General features: G+C 43.9%; 3 protein-coding genes across 11 annotated transcripts in view; all 3 read left to right on the top strand.

The window, feature by feature from the left end:
* The window catches only part of SYTL2 (synaptotagmin like 2), a 98,534-nt gene extending 96,027 nt beyond the window's left edge, over positions 1 to 2,507 (top strand). For all 9 annotated transcript variants that reach the window (XM_054973736.1, XM_054973742.1, XM_054973741.1 and 6 more), the window contains one exon: positions 1,097 to 2,507. In XM_054973736.1, coding sequence (XP_054829711.1) covers positions 1,097 to 1,242 — 146 coding nt within the window. In that variant the 3' untranslated portion in view covers positions 1,243 to 2,507. The remainder of the gene's footprint in view (positions 1 to 1,096) is intronic.
* Positions 2,508 to 3,526: 1,019 nt separating this feature from the next.
* On the top strand, positions 3,527 to 7,817 carry CCDC89 (coiled-coil domain containing 89). The gene is made up of 2 exons (XM_054974667.1): positions 3,527 to 3,572; positions 6,327 to 7,817. Exon 2 carries the CDS (start codon positions 6,703 to 6,705, stop codon positions 7,777 to 7,779), a length of 1,077 nt encoding a protein of 358 aa, XP_054830642.1. The 5' UTR covers positions 3,527 to 3,572; positions 6,327 to 6,702; the 3' UTR covers positions 7,780 to 7,817.
* A 3,664-nt stretch (positions 7,818 to 11,481) lies between these two features.
* CREBZF (CREB/ATF bZIP transcription factor) lies at positions 11,482 to 16,977 on the top strand. The gene is made up of 4 exons (XM_054973554.1): positions 11,482 to 11,519; positions 12,521 to 13,693; positions 14,302 to 14,380; positions 15,623 to 16,977. Exons 2-3 carry the CDS (start codon positions 12,855 to 12,857, stop codon positions 14,348 to 14,350), a joined length of 888 nt encoding a protein of 295 aa, XP_054829529.1. The 5' UTR covers positions 11,482 to 11,519; positions 12,521 to 12,854; the 3' UTR covers positions 14,351 to 14,380; positions 15,623 to 16,977.
* The last annotated feature ends 657 nt before the right edge of the window (positions 16,978 to 17,634 follow it).

Below are 17,634 nucleotides of genomic sequence, written 5' to 3' on the forward strand. Positions count from 1 at the left end.
GGGACCTTGTGCATGCCAAGCGGAAGCTGTTCCACTGAGCCCTTTTCATTACCCACAGCTAGCTCTTTACTTCCCTGACGGAGCAGATCTGCCCAGTTACACTTCCGTGCCCAAGATCCTGTTAGAAAGAACCTTTCTCATATCCCAGAGAGTTGCTGGCATGTGTTCAATCAATGCTGTTTTTATTGTGCAGTACCTAGGAAGAGCATGAAATTTTCCTCAGTACAATGACTCCATTTTTTACTTGAAAAATGTGGTATCTCATAATCCTGGGCAAAAGTCACAAAAAGACACTGGCAAAAAGTCCCTTGAGCAGTTGTCTGCTTTCCGAATGCACTCACTCTTAAATGAACAGCGTCTCCACCTTCATTGAATAGCGCTTGGCACATTCTTTTCGTGGTGCTAAACACCGTCTGCACATGAGGAACTTTCCAGACAAGGGCTTTTCACTTTTTCTTCTCACTCCTCCTTTGCATCTTTCACCCATCAGTCCCTTTTCTGCTTTGTTCAGAAGATGGAAGTACCGAGAGTATTTGTAATCTGTTCTACAGGTACAAGGCTGGGTTGAAATGCTCTGTGGACCACAAAGATCCTCACCTTCCCATGAGGGAGAAAAAAAGATCTGGGATGCCAAGGAGGACTGGCTGACATAGTGCAATCCTATACCTCATTACGCCGGTCCAAACCCATTAATTTCAGTATGCACTTTGGCAGGGTTAACTCTCTTATGCGATTAGCCCTGGGTAAAAAGCAACTCGTTGGGTCTATTTTTGTGCATTCAATCTGTACTCCCTAACCCCATCATTGAAATATCCTTTGAAGCATTTACATTTAACATTTTAAAAGTTACCATAAAAGCTAACTTGGATTATAAGAGAATCTCCATTTAAACATTACCTCTGAAAACTGAAGCGGGATGCATAATATGTACAACTGAAAGCTGCACGTTGCCATAAACCTGGCTGAAGATGACGTTCCCTTGTGCTCAGGTTTCAGACTTGAACCCAGAGTTTGGGGGCTTAATGGGGGAGATGACAGCCTGCAGTTAGTGCTGCTAATTTAATCTCTCTCTCTTTTAAAAAACCTACTTCTTTAGGTAAAAGCTACGGTACTGCGGTAGACTGGATGGATTCTACGTTAGATGAAACCAGTTTATGGGAAAGAATGATAAGTTCACCAGATCAGTGGGTTGAAGACACTCTGCCACTCAGGATGCTAACAATAGCAAAAATGGCAAAATAGTGTGACATCCTGATTATTTGTGTCCTGTTTGCGTGGTTTGCTGGGGTTCAAGTGGACAGAAGAGCCAGGGCAAAGATCCAGGCATGACCTTGACAACAGATTTCTTCCTGCATCACTCTTAACGGAGAACATCTGTGTTTGCAGTTCAGTTTTTTTTTTTTTACTGTTTTGCTATATGCCACCTTTTAAAAATGCACATTAACTTCTGCTTACCTGCAGGTACTTTTGTATGTTAAACGCCTTAATCTTTAATAAAGATTAATTAAAGAATAAAATATAAAATGTATTTAAAATACTATGTACAGTTTTCTTGTGCGGCCACCTAGAACAGGCAAGGAAAAAAGGGCTGGCACTTTCACTAAATAAGCTACATTTTCTCATGCTGTCTCTGCTGCTGTTGCTGCCCTTTGGTTCCTGAAATCAATGTGTAGACACACCCAGCAATATGGTAGTGTTCTTGTTGGTGGGCAGGAAGGCAAGCATTGGTACCGGATTAAGTTGGGGGTGGTCGGCTGGAATCAGATGCTGCAGAACAACACTAGATAGAAAGCTTCCAAACAGCCTCTTCTGCATCTTTTTCTTTGAGTATCTTGGAACGCTCAGTGTTTCTTGTGATGTCACAGTTGCCCTGTGAGTTTCCCTTCCAGCGTTCTGTTTAAGTGGCTGCTGCTTCTGGAGATACAGAAACTTAACAGCATGAAGATACTGAGTCACGCATTGAGCATCCTTGATATTACGGGGAAAGAAGAGACAAAGATACAGGGCTGCCATTTTCAGTGGCAACCTCACCTCTGCTCTACTGTATAGTTTCTGCCTTAGTTACTTTCACCTTGGACAATTCATATGGAGAGTTTAAAAAAAAAAAGCATTGTGGCAAATAGTTAAATATGGTTTACTTTTTGCATTGTACATGCTTGTCTATAGTAGAAACTTTTCATTAACACCTTTGAAATTGCCTGATTCAGACTTGGTTCCCTAATCTTTCCATTTAACTACGCTTCTGGTTTAAATTATTGGTGAATTTAAAAGATCAGATTAAAAAACAAATCTTGCACATTATTTCCCATGTGTGCTTTTGTTTGGGTATGTCAAGTTTGTTTTTCGTACTCTGGTGCCACCCGCTGAGCAAGATGGTGAACTTTCTGAAACAGGAGTGAAAATGTATTATATGTATGTAATGGAATGCTGAAGATACAAAACTTACTTGTATACTATTCTTAAACGCAAATGCCTATTAAAACCACATGTGTGCTTAAATAACTAAATGCTGACGTCCAAAAACTTCTTGAGAAAAAAGTTTTTCTTCAACTTTTGGAGACTTTTATCTTGCTTCATAACATACAATAGCTTCAGGCAGGTAGCCGTGTTGGTCTGTAGTAGAAAAGCAAGATTCGGGTCCACCTGAAAGACCAAATAGATTTCCAAGGTTTGAGCTTTCAAGAGCTAAAGCATCCTTCATCAGATATATGGAGTAGAAAAAGGTAGGAGTCTTTATAATCCAGACAGAGGGTAGGAGGGGACAATGTTACAGTTATGGCCAGCCACCACAGCAGTTGATAGATGGTCTCTACTATTATGTCTCCATCTTCATTGGATCCCGGGTCCCAACCCCCATGCTTCCTTGCACTGTCAAAGACATGCTATGTTTGCAGCTTGGCTCCTGTTGGCTGGCTGCAAACATGAGGGAAATAGTGCTATTAAACAGATTTCTGCATTCAGATATCGTGACAAATCACAGTAAAATCCATGGTTAGCAAGCTAGTGACAAACTATGGTTTCAACAGCCCTGTAAGGTTGGCCAGTGCTGTCATCCACATATTGCAGGGGTGAGGGTGAGGTGGAGAGAAAGTGGCCAATGCCAATTAGCAAGTGCATGATTGTGAGATTTGAACTCGTCTCCCTGGCTTGATTTCTTACATTATCAGGTAGAAAACTTTTTTTGAAATCAGATTAATTTTTTTTCCAGTGTGGGTGCCTTTCTTTCTTACCTACCTCAGTCCCTTTTGGATTGCTGCCAACAGACATTGTAGAGCAAGCAACCATTCGTTTTCAGGCTTCTAGGGGGAAGGGAAAACCAATGCAGACATTAACAGCAAACACACCCCAATTGGGACCTGGGGTTCTTGTACAGCCACTCCTCGAGTTGTCATGCTCCCTGAATCATTTCCTGCTTGGCTCTTCTCCATTTGGGAGTATTTCAAAATAGACAGCTTTGAGCTCTGGAATGAATGAATGAATGAATGAATGGCTGGAGTCTGTTTCGATCCCCATTGCCATGGAGATAACAAACTGCAGGAGTGTTTGACCGAGACAGTCAAAGAATAAGGCTGGTAAGGAAACATTTTGAGGCTCTCTTGGTGTTATTTTTTCTCACTCTGGTTAAGTTCTTTCTTTCTCCTCCTCCTCCTTCAACACAACCCCACATTTCTATTCAGTTCAGAATTCCAGAAATAATACATAGGTGGTATCTGGTACCACTTTGTTGGGAGGAAATGTCAAATCTTCTTTACCAATTTTTGGGGAAAGCTAGTGGATTTATTCATCAGGCTTTGCCTCGTAAACATTACATTATTTGGCTTTGTAATAATCATTGCATAGAAATAAAAATATGATAGGTACAGTATAAGCTTTCATGGTCTTAGATCCCATTTCATCAGATGGCTGATGTAGCCTCATAGATCTTCTGGTTATAAAAGGGGGAGTAAACGGGGGGCCCCAAAAGGCCGTAAAATGCAAAATGCACAATGTTCTCATACATGATTTTGTAGACCTTTTGACGGATGAACTAGTATTGTAATACATCTGTTGGTTTGACGGCAAGACCTTTCACCCTCTTATGCATTGTGCTAAATAAGTGGCTTGCATATTTATATGCAGAATGAAGATTCTGAATAATCTGGATTTTTTTCAAGTATTAGGAGGAGATAGATAAGATCAAATACTCATGGGGGAAAAGAAAAATCCCACTAATCTATTCTTATAAGGATCTATTTCCCTATCTTGTTTGATGTGATTAAGAGCAGCGGGACTCTAATCTGGAGAACCAGATTTGATTCTTCACTCCTCTGCTTGAAGCCCGCTGGGTGACCTTGGGTCAGCCCCAGCTCTCTCAGAGCTCTCTCAGTCTGATCCACCTCACAGGATGATTGTGAGGATAATAACAACATACTTTGTAAAAAGCTCTGAGTGGGTGTTAAGTTGTCCTGAAGGGTGGTATATAAATTGAATATTATTATTATTGTTTCCAAGCCCAGTTCAAACCCTCATAAACCCCTACCTTAACCCTTTAATCATCATCCCAACTGGAATGGAGCTCAAACTGCATTGGCTCACATCCATCCCTTGCTCCTTGCCTGGTCTTCCTCTCTTCTCCGTACCCTCCCCCAGCCCAACTTCACATCCATTTATTTATTTAGAAAATGTTGTATATGCTGCCTCTCCAGAAACCACCTTAAGGTGGGTCACAAGGTAAAAATACAGTAAAGTCATAGAAATATCTATGAAACTACCCAATGCCAATAAAGCAAGCCAAGAGCCCACCTGGGGTACAAAAACTACTGTAGACTGTAAGTTCCTCGGTTCAGGACCTACCTTCTCTTTATGTCACTCCTACAAAATGCCAGGGGCCCTCTGATGGCACACTGTAAATAATAATTTTCATTGTAGGCAGTTGTTATGCCCTTGATGCATCGACAGCTTTCAATTTTGAATAGAATGGCAGAAAGCCTAGGGGGAAAAAAGAGTGGGAAGAGTACAAATGAACTGCTGCATTTTTATTCCACAGGAACACATGCCCACAAAGCTGAATCAGACCTTTGGTCTATCATGGTCAGTTCTCTCTAAGGGTCTCACACTACACAGTGACACCTGGCACATGCTGTTTAAGTGTCGGTTTCGCCATTTTACCTGGGAGCTGTAGTTTTAAAAGAGCGGTTGGATAGAGAACGATTCACGCTTTTTGTAATACCAAGAGTTGGGGGTTGTACGTGAAAAAGAAAAGAAGCTTTCGCCTAGTGCCCTTAACTGTTTAGTTGCTGAACTACACAGTCTCCCCACCCCCTTTATTTTAAGATGTGGCAGATTCTACCCAGAGGGGTTGCTGAACTACACAGTGGCTCTCATCCCCTGGAATCTGCCAGAGGGGGAGGGAGAGAATGTGTAGTTTAGCAACTAAGGAGTTAAAGGAGCTAGCCAAAAGCTTCATTTCTTTTTCACCCCTCCCTCCCAATCCTTCATTTTACAAAAAGAGTGAATCCTTCTCTCTCCACAGCGAGGTTTTTTAAAAAACTACAGCTCCCAGGTAAAATCGGGAAACCTGACACTTAAACAGAATTTGCCAGGTGTCACTGTGTGGCAGCAGCTCTCCAGGGTCTCGGGCTCTCTTTCACATCACCTGCTACCTGATCCACTGAGCCACAGTCCCCCCAGTGACATTTTTTTAAAAATTCAAGGTGCTCATGCTAAAGTCTTCTCCCTATATGTTTTCTTCACAACAAGCCTGTGAGGTAGGTTAGGTCTGTCAGAGAGTGATTTGCCCATGGTCATCCAATGAGCTTGGTGGATGAGTGGAGATTAGAACCCAGATCTCCATACTCTCACACTCTATGCATTGTACTACACTGCCTTTCAGGCGGCTAGTGATACGAACCAAGTATCCCCTATTAGATTCTAGTCTTAGAGGAAAAGTTCTGTAGGAACTGGTCCATTATGTGTTATTGATATGGTTCTATTAATGCACTTAACACAAGAATGTGATTTTGGTTTAAATGCTGGTTGCAGTGGGAAGAGCCTGATCTTGCCAGATCTCAGAAGCTAAACGGGTTAGTAATTGGATGGGAGACCACCAATGAAGACCACGGTTGATAGAGGCAGGCAATGGCAAAGCACCTCTGTTAGTGTCTTGCCATTGAAAACCCCACCGGGGGGGGGGGGTCACCATAAGTCAACTATGACTTGAGAGCAGGATTTCATTAATTCAGGCACACCTCACTATGGACAGGACCAAGTGTAATAGGGGTGTAAATCTTTTGATCAGTAAGTAAATAAGAATGGAAATGAAATGCTGTTATTGTTTTCCTTCAAAGAACAAAACTGATTAGGATTTGCTTACCTTGAAAAGTACAGCAGATTATTAGGAACAAAATCCTACCAAGAAAGAGAGAACTGGATGGGCACTAGCTTATTTTGGGGGCTCTGTTCCTAGCCAGCATTGCATTGTGCCCGATTCACTACGAAGAGCAAATCTGTATCTTGCAACTGCTGCTCAAATGAGATGCCAAATGGCCAGAAGTGTGCTAATTCTAGAAAGTGCAGCAGTTCCTGGCTTGTGACATCACAGAATTCTTGGAACATTTTCACCAACTGTCATCTGGTTGTCCAGAACTTTTTGAATCCAAAACTAAGTTGAAGGTGTTGAGAGAACCTGGAGTCTGAAGCATTGAGAAGCCTCAAGTCCTTAATATGCCCCAGGACGAGAAGAATCCAGCAATGACCCCTCCCCAAAAAATACTAAATGAGAAAGACGCAGATCTAGATTGGAATATGGGAGAACCCTTTGAGTCCTTGGGAAAGCTCCAAGGCCTACCTGACGGGGAAAAGGGAGAGAAGGCTATGCTGCGCTCACGGATCCATGAGCAATCTCAGCTCATTTGCATCTTGAAGAAGCGAGCAGATGACAACCTCATGCGCTGCAAGACATTAGAACAGCTCAATACGGAGCTGCAAGAGCTCAGGACGGCGGATGCTTTGAGACTGGAGAGTCAGACCCGGCGTATCCAGCAGCTGGAAGATCGCTTCATGGACCTGGCTGCCAATCACGAGGATATGATCCACTTCAAAGACGAGCACAAACGGCAGAACATGCAGCTGAGGGAAGAAAACAGGCGCTTGCGCCAAGAGAATCTCAGCCTCTTCAACCAGCCTTTGAAAGAGAAAGAAGCAGAGCTGAACCACCTTGAGTTGCAGTACCGGAAACTCTCCAAGGAACTGGAGGCCTTGAAAGAAAGTTATAAGCAAGAAAGCGAGCGTGCCCAACAGCGAGAAAAGGAACTTCTGGAAGCCCAGAGTCAGCAAACCAGTGCCCACGCGGAGGAGGTTAGCTCACTGAGAAGACAACTGGAAGTCCTTGAAGAAAAACACAGTCATGTCACCGAGCAACTGGAGCAAGCAGAAAAGCAGCTCAGAGATGGTGATCTGAAAGATGTACTGGAGCAGCTGAAGCAAGAGAAAGAGGAGCTGTTGAACCTGGCAATGGAGAGAGGAAAAGCGCTGCAGGAAAAACAACGGGAGATCCTACAGTTAGAGAAGAAGGCCGAGGATATGGAGAAGGCCAAGCAGGCAGCGGAGCAGCGCTTTGAGACAGAGGCCGCAGCGGTGGACAGTGTCCTCCGGGTTCGAGACCTACAATTGCGGCTGGTTGGGGCAGAACGAGCATACCTCGAGCTCCAGATGCAGTTTGACGCATACAAGAGGCACAGCATGGATTTACTTACGAAAGAGAAAGAGTTAAATATGAAACTCCGCCATTTCATGGCGTAAGCTACACACATCTTCGCCAACCCTCAAGCAAAGATGTCTCACAGGCACTCTTAAAACAATCTTTTACAATATTTTTTCCCTGTTTTAACACCTTTTATCCAGTGGTAGTGAGAAAAATTGTCATGATCTCATTGCACTGGTAAAACAAGTTAAAATAAAATTTTGAAACCTTCCTTATGTGTGGGATACAGTTCCTGGTCTTTAACACTTCTAATGTGTATTAATTTTTTTAAATCTCTCTGTATATTAAGCAGTCCTCATCTGCTTGCCAGAATGACAGAATTCTTGTTCTAATGGGGTTTATAATCTATACAGTGACATCCTAAATAGAGTCACACCTTTCTAAGCCCATTGACTTCAGACTGCTTACGAAGTGACTGTTAAAACCAAAATGGCATACTTTGAATATCTAACACTTTAAAGCGATTACACTCACTTACATGAAAAGTTCAAAAATTGAGTTTCTTTAAAGCTGGATTAATTGTATGTTAGGGAACACTTCCCTACTATGAAATCCCTTGTGTGAGGTGGGCATAAGTTATCAGAAACCTGTTCTGGATGACAGATTCTCTCTCTTGAAAAATAACATCTGTTGGAAGACAGCGTAGGATCATTAAAGGCGTTCTAGAATAGTCCATAGGAACATCTTCCATAACTGTTTCAGTATGTTTATCTACTCACATTTTAAATTAAAAAAAAAATAATACAAGGAAGCTTATGAACGTTAGCTGATATACCAAGTTCAATCCAAATTTTAATCGGATTGCGTCAAGACCTTTTAAGACTTGTTAAAATCATAACTGGACATATGCTGAATTGTAGACAAATACATATTGATTAGCCGTGTTAGTCTGTAGTTGCAAAATAGTAAGGAGTCCAGTAGCACCTTTCAGACTAACCAACTTACTTGTAGCATAAGCTTTCGAGAGCCACAGCTCTTTTCATCAGATGCATGTTTAGTTTGATTAGTATACTTGATTAAAAAAAAAGTGGTCACAGAGACACAGCCTACATCAATGGTTCCCAGCCTTTTTGATACAGTGACCCACAAGTCCAAATGAACTTGATACCTTGACCCATGCACCCCTTGCCCAAAGTTTTCTGGTGTCGTAGGTGAGCTATGACCATGGCACCCATCTAGATCAGCATTCCATTTCTACAGTGGTCAACCAGATGTTTTGGAGAAACCTAGGCTGATTCCGCACATGTTGGATAATGCACTTTCAATGCACTTTATCAATCGTTTGAGGTGGATTTTTTGTTCCACACATGAAAAAATCCATTCCAAATGATCTATAAAGAGGATTGGAAGTGCATTATCCAATGTGTGCGGAACATCACATTGCTCTATGAACCTCAAACAAGTAGCAGTCCAAAGTACACAGCCTTTACGTATGAAGCAACGTTCCAGCATTGGGCCACTCTCTTCTTTTCTGTTACCTCATCTGATCTCCTTTAAGATAGAGACACATTTTACTTGATTCTTCATGAATCAACATGTATATGGAGTGAAGAAAAAAATACCAACTAATGTAGGACATAGAAGATACTGTTTCCAGGGTCAGAACTTGATTTCCAAATTACAAATTTACAAATGCCTCACATTAAGCGCTGAAGTTGGTTCTTGAAAGAGCCACCACACATGATGTTTTTCCTACAGAGGTATTATTCTGCATAGGAAAATGTATGTAGCTATCATTTGTAGTCAAATGTCACGTCTTGCTTACTGAGATAACACAAATGGTTACATTCTCCACAAATGACAGCGTATGTTCTTTTCTCCACAAAACAGAAATATCAGTGCAGGCAAACCATGTAAAAACAGCCTAGTTTTCAACCATGGTACTGTGCAAGTGGCTTAGCCTAGGGCAAGCCATGAAAGCACTCCTAGTTTCCGTGTAAGCTTAGACGTTTACCATCATGCTTGAGAGGGCAGATGTGCTCAACAGCGGTTTGCTCAAATGGCTTAACATTTTTACTACCTCCAAAGTGACTGAGGAGTAGACTTTCATCATTGCCTGCATGATGGTAAGTGGTAAGTTTTAATCCACTCATTCCTGATTGTATGAGTAGAGAAGTTAAGAGGTCTACATTACAGCAACCAAGTCCATCCATAATCATGTCACTTGGGGCGGGGGGAGGGGGAGTTATAACAAAGAGACTTCTCTTATAAATGGCGACTCACCCAGAGCTCAACTACCTGAGAACAGCGATCTCTCTCTGTCATCTCCTTCTCCTCTGCCAGCTAAGCCAGGGTGGAGTTTGAGGAGATGCAGCGGAGTTTGGGGTGCAGTGGGGTTAGGAGATGTGTGAGGTTGGCAGATGGTGGTGAAAGAGCTGGCAACAAGCCGGCTGAGGGCAATGAAATGCTGCAGTGGGCTGGGCCAAAAGTCAGGCTACTGAAGGAGTACCACCAAGACAGAGCTCACACATGCACACACCTCTTTCTCTCCTCCTCCAGTTTTCCTAAGTCTGGCTGAACAGCTCCCACCCTCTCTCCAGCCTTTTCTCCCCTTCTTCTGGTTACTAGCATAAAGTTGCTAGTTGTTAGATGGCTCTGTCCCCCTCATTATTGCAGCAAAAGTAGGGCTTTCAAATCCTCCACTGAGGGTGGGGGATCCACCACTCCCAGTCTCAGCCCTCTGCCGCCACTGACCTGGCCAGCAGGGGGTAAAGGCCCAAGAAGTGGGCTAGCACGCCGTGGGCATTCTCCCACCAGCTGCGACAATGTCACTTCCACCCCAATTGGCCCCTGTGAAGGGTGCCAGCATCCCTGCAGCCAAGTGCGATAACATCAATTCCAGAAGTGCCATCATCGCACCTGCCAGGAGCACACACGTGCAAAAATATTCCTGGTAAGTGCCAGGTTCCCTCCCATCGGGAGGGTAAGGGGACCTGGCAACCCTAGACAAAGGGTGGGGGATGCAAGAATATGAAAAGTTGGCAAGGAGGAAGAAGAAAGAAAGCAATGCAAAGGGAAGAGTGGCTATTAAGGAGGGTTGGTCTGCCATCCACCTTCAGAGTCTTCACACGACCCACTTTTGGTTCCTGACCCACAGATTGGGAAACATTGTCCTACATTACATGATGTCAGTGGTGAACTTTACATATACCATTCATATAAGGCTGTAATCCTATGCACATTTATTTTGTTAGGATTTGTTACCACCCTTCTGTCGTGGAATTCAAGGTGCGTGAAGTGAATTCTCAGTCGGCAAGATTTATATGCACCCATAATCTCTCTTCCAAAAAATTATCCTAATGTGGCTGTGTTAGTATTTACAGGAAGTAATAGGGTTTTTTTGGGAGGGAGGGTGATTTTGAAATGATTCTTTGTGGGATCACAGGGAAGGGATCTTGCCTCAATATGCTGTTGTAAAATTATGGGGCAACAGTAAAACCCTGCTTTTTACTGCAGCAAAGGAGGGCAGGCTTTGGTGCAGGTTGCTCTTTACCAGTCCATACACAAGTACAAATGTGGGCTTCCTGTTTGTAACTCTTCTCAATTAATGTGAAATACTCTTCCACCTATAAAATTGTTAGTTTTTAAAACAACCTCTGATTTAGGGGTGAATTCGCTCCCCCTGGTTGCATTTCATTGGCAGAATACAGAAAAAGGCAGCTATAGAATGCTTTCCTATTGGGGCATTGCCATCTGTACAGCAAACACTCCAAAGTACACCAGTTAAGACTTACCATTTGCTTTCTGCAAACAAAAAACAGCAGCGGCAAAACCTGGGGTGAGTGACTATTCCAGGAATCTATTAACATTGCTATTGTGGTAGTTATTCCTTCCTACCCCAAAGCTGTTTATTTCCCAAAGAACCATTTTAAGTGTTCTTGCATGAAAACCTGGAGAACATTTACAATACCAGAAAAAAGATTGATTCATGGGGTACAAAAATACCCCATGTTACCTTAGCTGTAGAACTTACTAATTTTAGATGGTTCCCTGGGAAATTCACAACCGTTTATATTCGTTGTCTAATGACTTGGGTTCTAACACCTAGTTTCAGGTGGTAGATCCAGAGGAGTTAGCCGTGTTAGTCTGTAGTAGCAAAATCAAAGAGTCCGGTAGCACCTTTAAGACTAACCAACTTTACTGTAGCATAAGCTTTCGAGAATCACAGTTCTCTTCATCAGCATCTGACGAAGAGAACTGTTATTCTCGAAAGCTTATGCTGCAGTAAAGTTGGTTAGTCTTAAAGGTGTTACCGGACTCTTTTTGATTTGGTTTCAGGTTGGTAACCTTGTTGATCTGTAGTAGAAGAGCAAGATTTTGGTTCAGTAGCACCTTAGAGACCAACTAGATTTCCAGGGAATGTAAAAATCTAGTTGATCTTAGGTGCTACTGAACCTGGAAATCTAGCTGTTTTTTTAAGGTGCCACTGAACCCGAATCTTGTTCTAAAACAGTTTTTGTTTTGTTTTAAATTTAAAAACAAAACCGTAACTTTGTAAAAGAACCACGTCACGATTTATTCAATATGCCAAAGGTGAGGGGCGAATCTACACAGAAGCCTCTTCAAGTTCTTGCTGTTTTAGTACTGTGAAACACAACGACCTCTCTCACACATCACATTGAAAATGTGGCATATTTTTTTTAGATTAATATGGGTAATTTTGGCATGGAGTTGAAAAAATATACCCCCTAAAGGCAATAGGTGTACATTCCCCCGCCCCCCAGAGGTCTGTGAGAAACGGGGTTAAAAATGAGATTTTTTAATTTATTTTGACTGCAGTGGACTCAACAGGGGGCTGCCCCGCTAAAATCACATCCTCTAAGGCTAAGCAACACACTGAGCGCTACTGTGGAAAAGAAAAACCCGCCAAAGGAGCCACCCCTTGTGAGGAGAAGCGCCTCCGTTTCGTCTCCTCAGGGCGGCGCAAGTCGGAGGCGCAGGCGCAGTGGAGCAAGCCGGGCCTGTCCGCCATTAAGCGCCCGGGAAGACTCTCGCAGGCCTTTTGGGGGTCTCCGCCTTTCCCCTCAGAAGTCGCGGCGGCGGCTTCGCCCGCCATTTCCTACGGCCTCGCGGGGCGCCCGCTCGGACTAGGCCTCGCCTCCCCTCGGCCATTATGCGCCACAGCTTGGCCCAGCTGCTGGCGGCCCCGTCGGGCCAGGGGAGCCCCCGGGAGCCTGCCGCGGCCTGCTCGCTTCCCCGCGAGGGGAGCGTGGGCGGCAGCTCGGCGGAGACGGGCGACGACGAGGCCGAGCTGGCGGCGAACGGCGGCGACGAGGCCGAGCTGCTTTTCCCGGGCCTGGAACTGGACGAGTGGCTGGAGGCGGCCATGTCGGCGGAGGAGGCCCGGCCGGACCGGGCCCGGAGCCCCGAAACTGCGGACCCGCCGCCCTTGCGCCCGCGCCCGGGCCGCGCTGGGGGGAGCAGCCGGCTGAAGGCGGCGGCGGCGGCCCGGCTGAACCGCCAGAAGAAGAAGCAGTACGTGCAAGGCCTGGAGAGCCGCCTGCAAGGCCTGGCGGCCGAGAACCGGCAGCTGCGCGACCGCAACCGAGGCCTGTGCCGCCGCCTGCGCGACCTGGAGCAGGAGACCGGCTACCTGCGGGCCGTGCTGGCCAACCAGAGCGCCCTGGGCCGCCTCTTGAGCCGCCTGGCCGGGCACGGCGGCGGCAGGGTGGGTCTGAGGATCAGCAGCAGCCTCTGGGAGGACCCCCACGGAGAAAGCAGCGACCACGATTACGCCCTCCCGGTCCCCAGGGAGGAAGAAGAGGAGGAGGACCCCGACCACCCCCACCCCCACAACGGGGCGGCTTCTCCCAGCCCCGCCGGCCTTTGCCTCCACGTGGACCGCGACCAGGTGTCGGTGGAGTTCTGCTCCGTCTGCTCCCGGCGGGCGGCCGCCTGCTCTGCCCGGGCCCCGTCCGCCTCCGCCCCTTCTCCCACCTTCGCCGCTAAAATGTAGGGTCAAGTATTCCGCTTTCTTCGCTTCCCTTCATACGGAGAACGAATCCGGTGGGGGTGCCGGCCAGAGAATCGTCCCAGGGGGTGCTTAGAGTGGAGGAGGCAGTCAGAGGATGAAGAGAGACAGAAAAGGGGCTTTGGGAGGGGGAAGACGAGTAGAAAAAACGGGTTTGTCTGGTAGCCAGAGGTTTAATGGAAAAAATATATAGACTTACAAAACCCTACGTGTGCATGCGAACAGACGATCATCCCTGCATCCCTGAATGCAGTGGGGTGTGTGTTATTTTTTGGCATTTCGTGCCAAACCATGTGTAACCAAGGACCCGCAGAAGTCAAAGCATCTGACATGCAGATGACATATTTGGAGGCTGCCAGGCCTTTTTTTTTTAATAAAAATTGGTCGGAAAGGGCTACTAATAGTGTTGGTTGGTTAAAAAGCTGTCTAGCAGATAATAAGCTGCTCTTGTGAAAAGCTGAGAATGTAAAACGACATCTTCATTGGACAAACTTTGATAGTCACACGGCTCAAAAGGCAGTTAAAAAAAACAGTGCATGTGAAAATTGTAACACATCTGTTATACATTACTATTAAACTTCTCTGACAGTTTCTTTTTTAGGTGCTTGCCCTGCCAGGCTCCGTTGTGTAGGGGTTAAAAGAACAGTCGTTTTCCACCTCGCAACCTGGTAAGGATCCATATATTCCCATAATGTGGTATCAGACAGCTTTGCCTTGATGGGTTTCTTGTCATTTGGCCTGGACAAGCCCTCAGATGTGTTCAGAAGCTTGTGGACACGTTTGTAGCGTCCATGTGTCAATTCATCCTGACTGGGCAAGTTGCAAGTGATTAGTCTAGTGTGACCTTTCCCTCTCACTTTTTAATTTCTGGCATATATTTAGCAGTAAGTATTTGACAGCTTGATATTGGAGGCATTACTTTGCCTGATGAGAAGTTTCAAAACATTTGCTGCTCAGTATACATTTTGGCAGTGGATAAACATGAAGGAAGAGGGATCAAAAGAAATTTAAACCCTCAAAAAAAGCCCAGAACATTTTATTTTAAAACTTGGATATCTCTAGGGGTATAAAGCACTAGTTTGTGTGTTCTAGTGATCCTTGATAACTACCCCTCCCCTTCCATGTTAGCATTTGAGGAGGAAGGGCACACGTCTAGGCAAGCATGTGAAGGTCTTGTCTTTAAGTTTTGCTTCCTGTTTTGCTAATGTGGAGTTTATGAGTGTGAAGTCTCCAACTGTACAGACAGAGCAATTCTGTAGAATGAAGCAACACTTACAGCACAGCTGTATAGTAGTGTATGCAAGTTATCCAACTTCAGTTCCTTGTTTTTAAACAGCGAAGTCTTCTGCCGTAGCTCAGTGAAATCTGTTGTCACAGATGTCTCATGTTAGTGATGCCTCTTTTAAGTACAGGTATCTGCTTCAGTAATCTAGTAAGGAAACGAGAATGCCAATCACATTGTTTCCTGCTTTACTGACAATAATTGCAGGTGAACCAAAGTTCATCTTAATAGTGCTCACGCAACATCTAAAACTAATGTTGAGGAGAAATTTCTGTTAGAATTTTTGGAATTTGGCCAGCACAACATCTCCCTCCTCCTGAAATAGCATTTTCTGTTGTATCATAATATCTTATATTTAAATGTCTGTAAATTGGGGAAATAAGGGTTGTGAAAATAAATGTAAAGTGAGGTTTCACAAAGAATGATCTGGAAAAGCGTTTGTCTCCCTAAAGGAGTTCACTCTTAATATTGAATTGGAAGTAAATAAAAGGAGTCTTCCTCCTCTGATGATAATCAGTCAACTCTCAAAACTGATTGGTATTTACATACATACAACAATCTTTGTGAAATCTTGCTGTTTACTAAAGTATATGTGTATTTAGCATCCTTGTTTTTCTTTATGCTGAAGTGGATACAGCTGTCTTGGGGGCAGAAGAAACGGGACCAGCTGGTGGCCACACTTCCTGCTTTATTTTAAAAGGTAGTATGAGAGAAAAAAAGGGAAAGGTAACAGGGCATTTGCTGTCTTTCACGTAAAGAAAACAGAATAATGTGAATGTTTTGAGTAACTTATCTGAAAAGCTGATACAGTACTCCTGTGAAAAGTGGTGATGTAAAAAAAGCATGGATTATTCGTAATCTCATTTGATGGGTGAAATTTCTTCATCCATTCCTCCTAGTGAAGACCAGCTGCATGATTCTAACCATATCTGTTCTTGAGGGCGGGCACACTGACTGCATTGTGGCTTACCTCCAAGTCTATATGTTTAGGACTGCAGCCAGAAGGAGATCTTAAATCTGCTCTTCTCCTCATTTGCTCCTCCTTGACATTTGTGTCTGTTGTAGAATCATACACATTCCCTTCTCAGAACTAGCAGCTTGTATTTTTTTTTGGTGGAAGAATGTGCAGCACTAGACACAGGAAACTGAGTTTCCACTAGACACACATGAACAGGCAGTTTTCTGTCAGCGATCTTTTTAGAAGTCCTCTAGATAACCATACTCATGCTTTAAATAATACAAATTCAGTATAATGAATGAAAATGAATACCAGGGAAGTTTTAATTCTCATTTTACTTGGTATTCTATTCTTTGTGGTTGCTTCAAGGCTGCGGCATAGTAAGATGCAGTTCACAATATACAGTTCCTGTTGGCAATTCTCCTGTGTCTTCCCAGAGTTTTATTTCTTAGTTTGCTGGAGCCATTTGCCCTAGCTCTTCTGCTGCTTTCCATCTTGGAGCCATTATTCACTGCACACTTCACTGAAAGGTAGATGCATTTTTACAGTCACTTTTCACAGTGAACATTTGCCTAGTATGATATTACGGTGAAAGTGGAAATCCATTTCCCCTTCTCTTTTGTATAATGAAAAAATTGTTGCTGTGCAAAAACACTCTGGGGCCTGATTCTGTCCTCCACTTTGCATGTGTGTCATTGCCCCTTGGAAAATAAGTGGCACTGAAATACCTATGGAACACTTGCTGATTGTGCAGCAGGGCAAATGACATATTTAGTTGGGAGAAACCCCCCCCCCCCCAGACGTATGACTGCAGGGATTTTTAGTGCCTCTTGAAGCATGTTTAAACTAAATAGAAATTGCAAAAGTTTTTCCCCCTTTACTGATTGGTTCGTGAAATATTGTTAAATATTTGTTCAACATTCTAACCATACTTGGAAAATGTATGGATGTTTCTTTGTAAATAGTTCTGTCCTACTAATGAGAACACAGTGTTCTAATAAAAAAAGATGTGTTTATCTTCTGGTTACAGGCTCAAAAGATTTTCTTTCTTCATATCTTAAGTCACTAAATTTGATTTGATTGAACTATCTTTTTTTTTTAAAAGTCATTGACTGTGTAGCTTACTTGGAAAACTGCCTCACTGCAGTACTGTAGTGTGATTTGCGTCATAAATTCCCATGGTCTGTCTCAAAGACCAGGGATGGACTAATGCCATGCTTTAAAAAAATGTCAATACAATCAGGGATATTTAGGTTGTACTGAGGATTATTCATCTAGAGTCATTGTCCAGAGTTTACAAGTGGCATCAGTTTTGGTGATGACTTGCCACAAGTTCCAGCCACATCCCTTTACTCAGGATATTAAAGAGATTAGTGGCATTTTGTTCTTCCTACATGAGATAATGACCATAATAAAGAGATGCAATAATTTAAGAGTAGCCATGCTTGTTCATACTAATGGTCTATCTAGACCAACTGCTTGATTCCAACAGGGGTCAGTTGTTAGCTACAGGGAAACATACGAGCAGGGCCCAGACAGCAGCCCCCTGCTGCTTAAAGGTCCCCAGCATCTGAAAACCAGAGTGATTCTGCCTCTGATCTGACTAATAGCCAACAATAGCTATTCTCCATAAATCTATCTTCGCCAACCCCTGTGGCAGCAAGTAACAGAACTCAACCATC

The sequence above is a fragment of the Eublepharis macularius genome, chromosome 3, assembly GCF_028583425.1.
Source record: "Eublepharis macularius isolate TG4126 chromosome 3, MPM_Emac_v1.0, whole genome shotgun sequence".
NCBI lineage: Eukaryota > Metazoa > Chordata > Lepidosauria > Squamata > Eublepharidae > Eublepharis > Eublepharis macularius.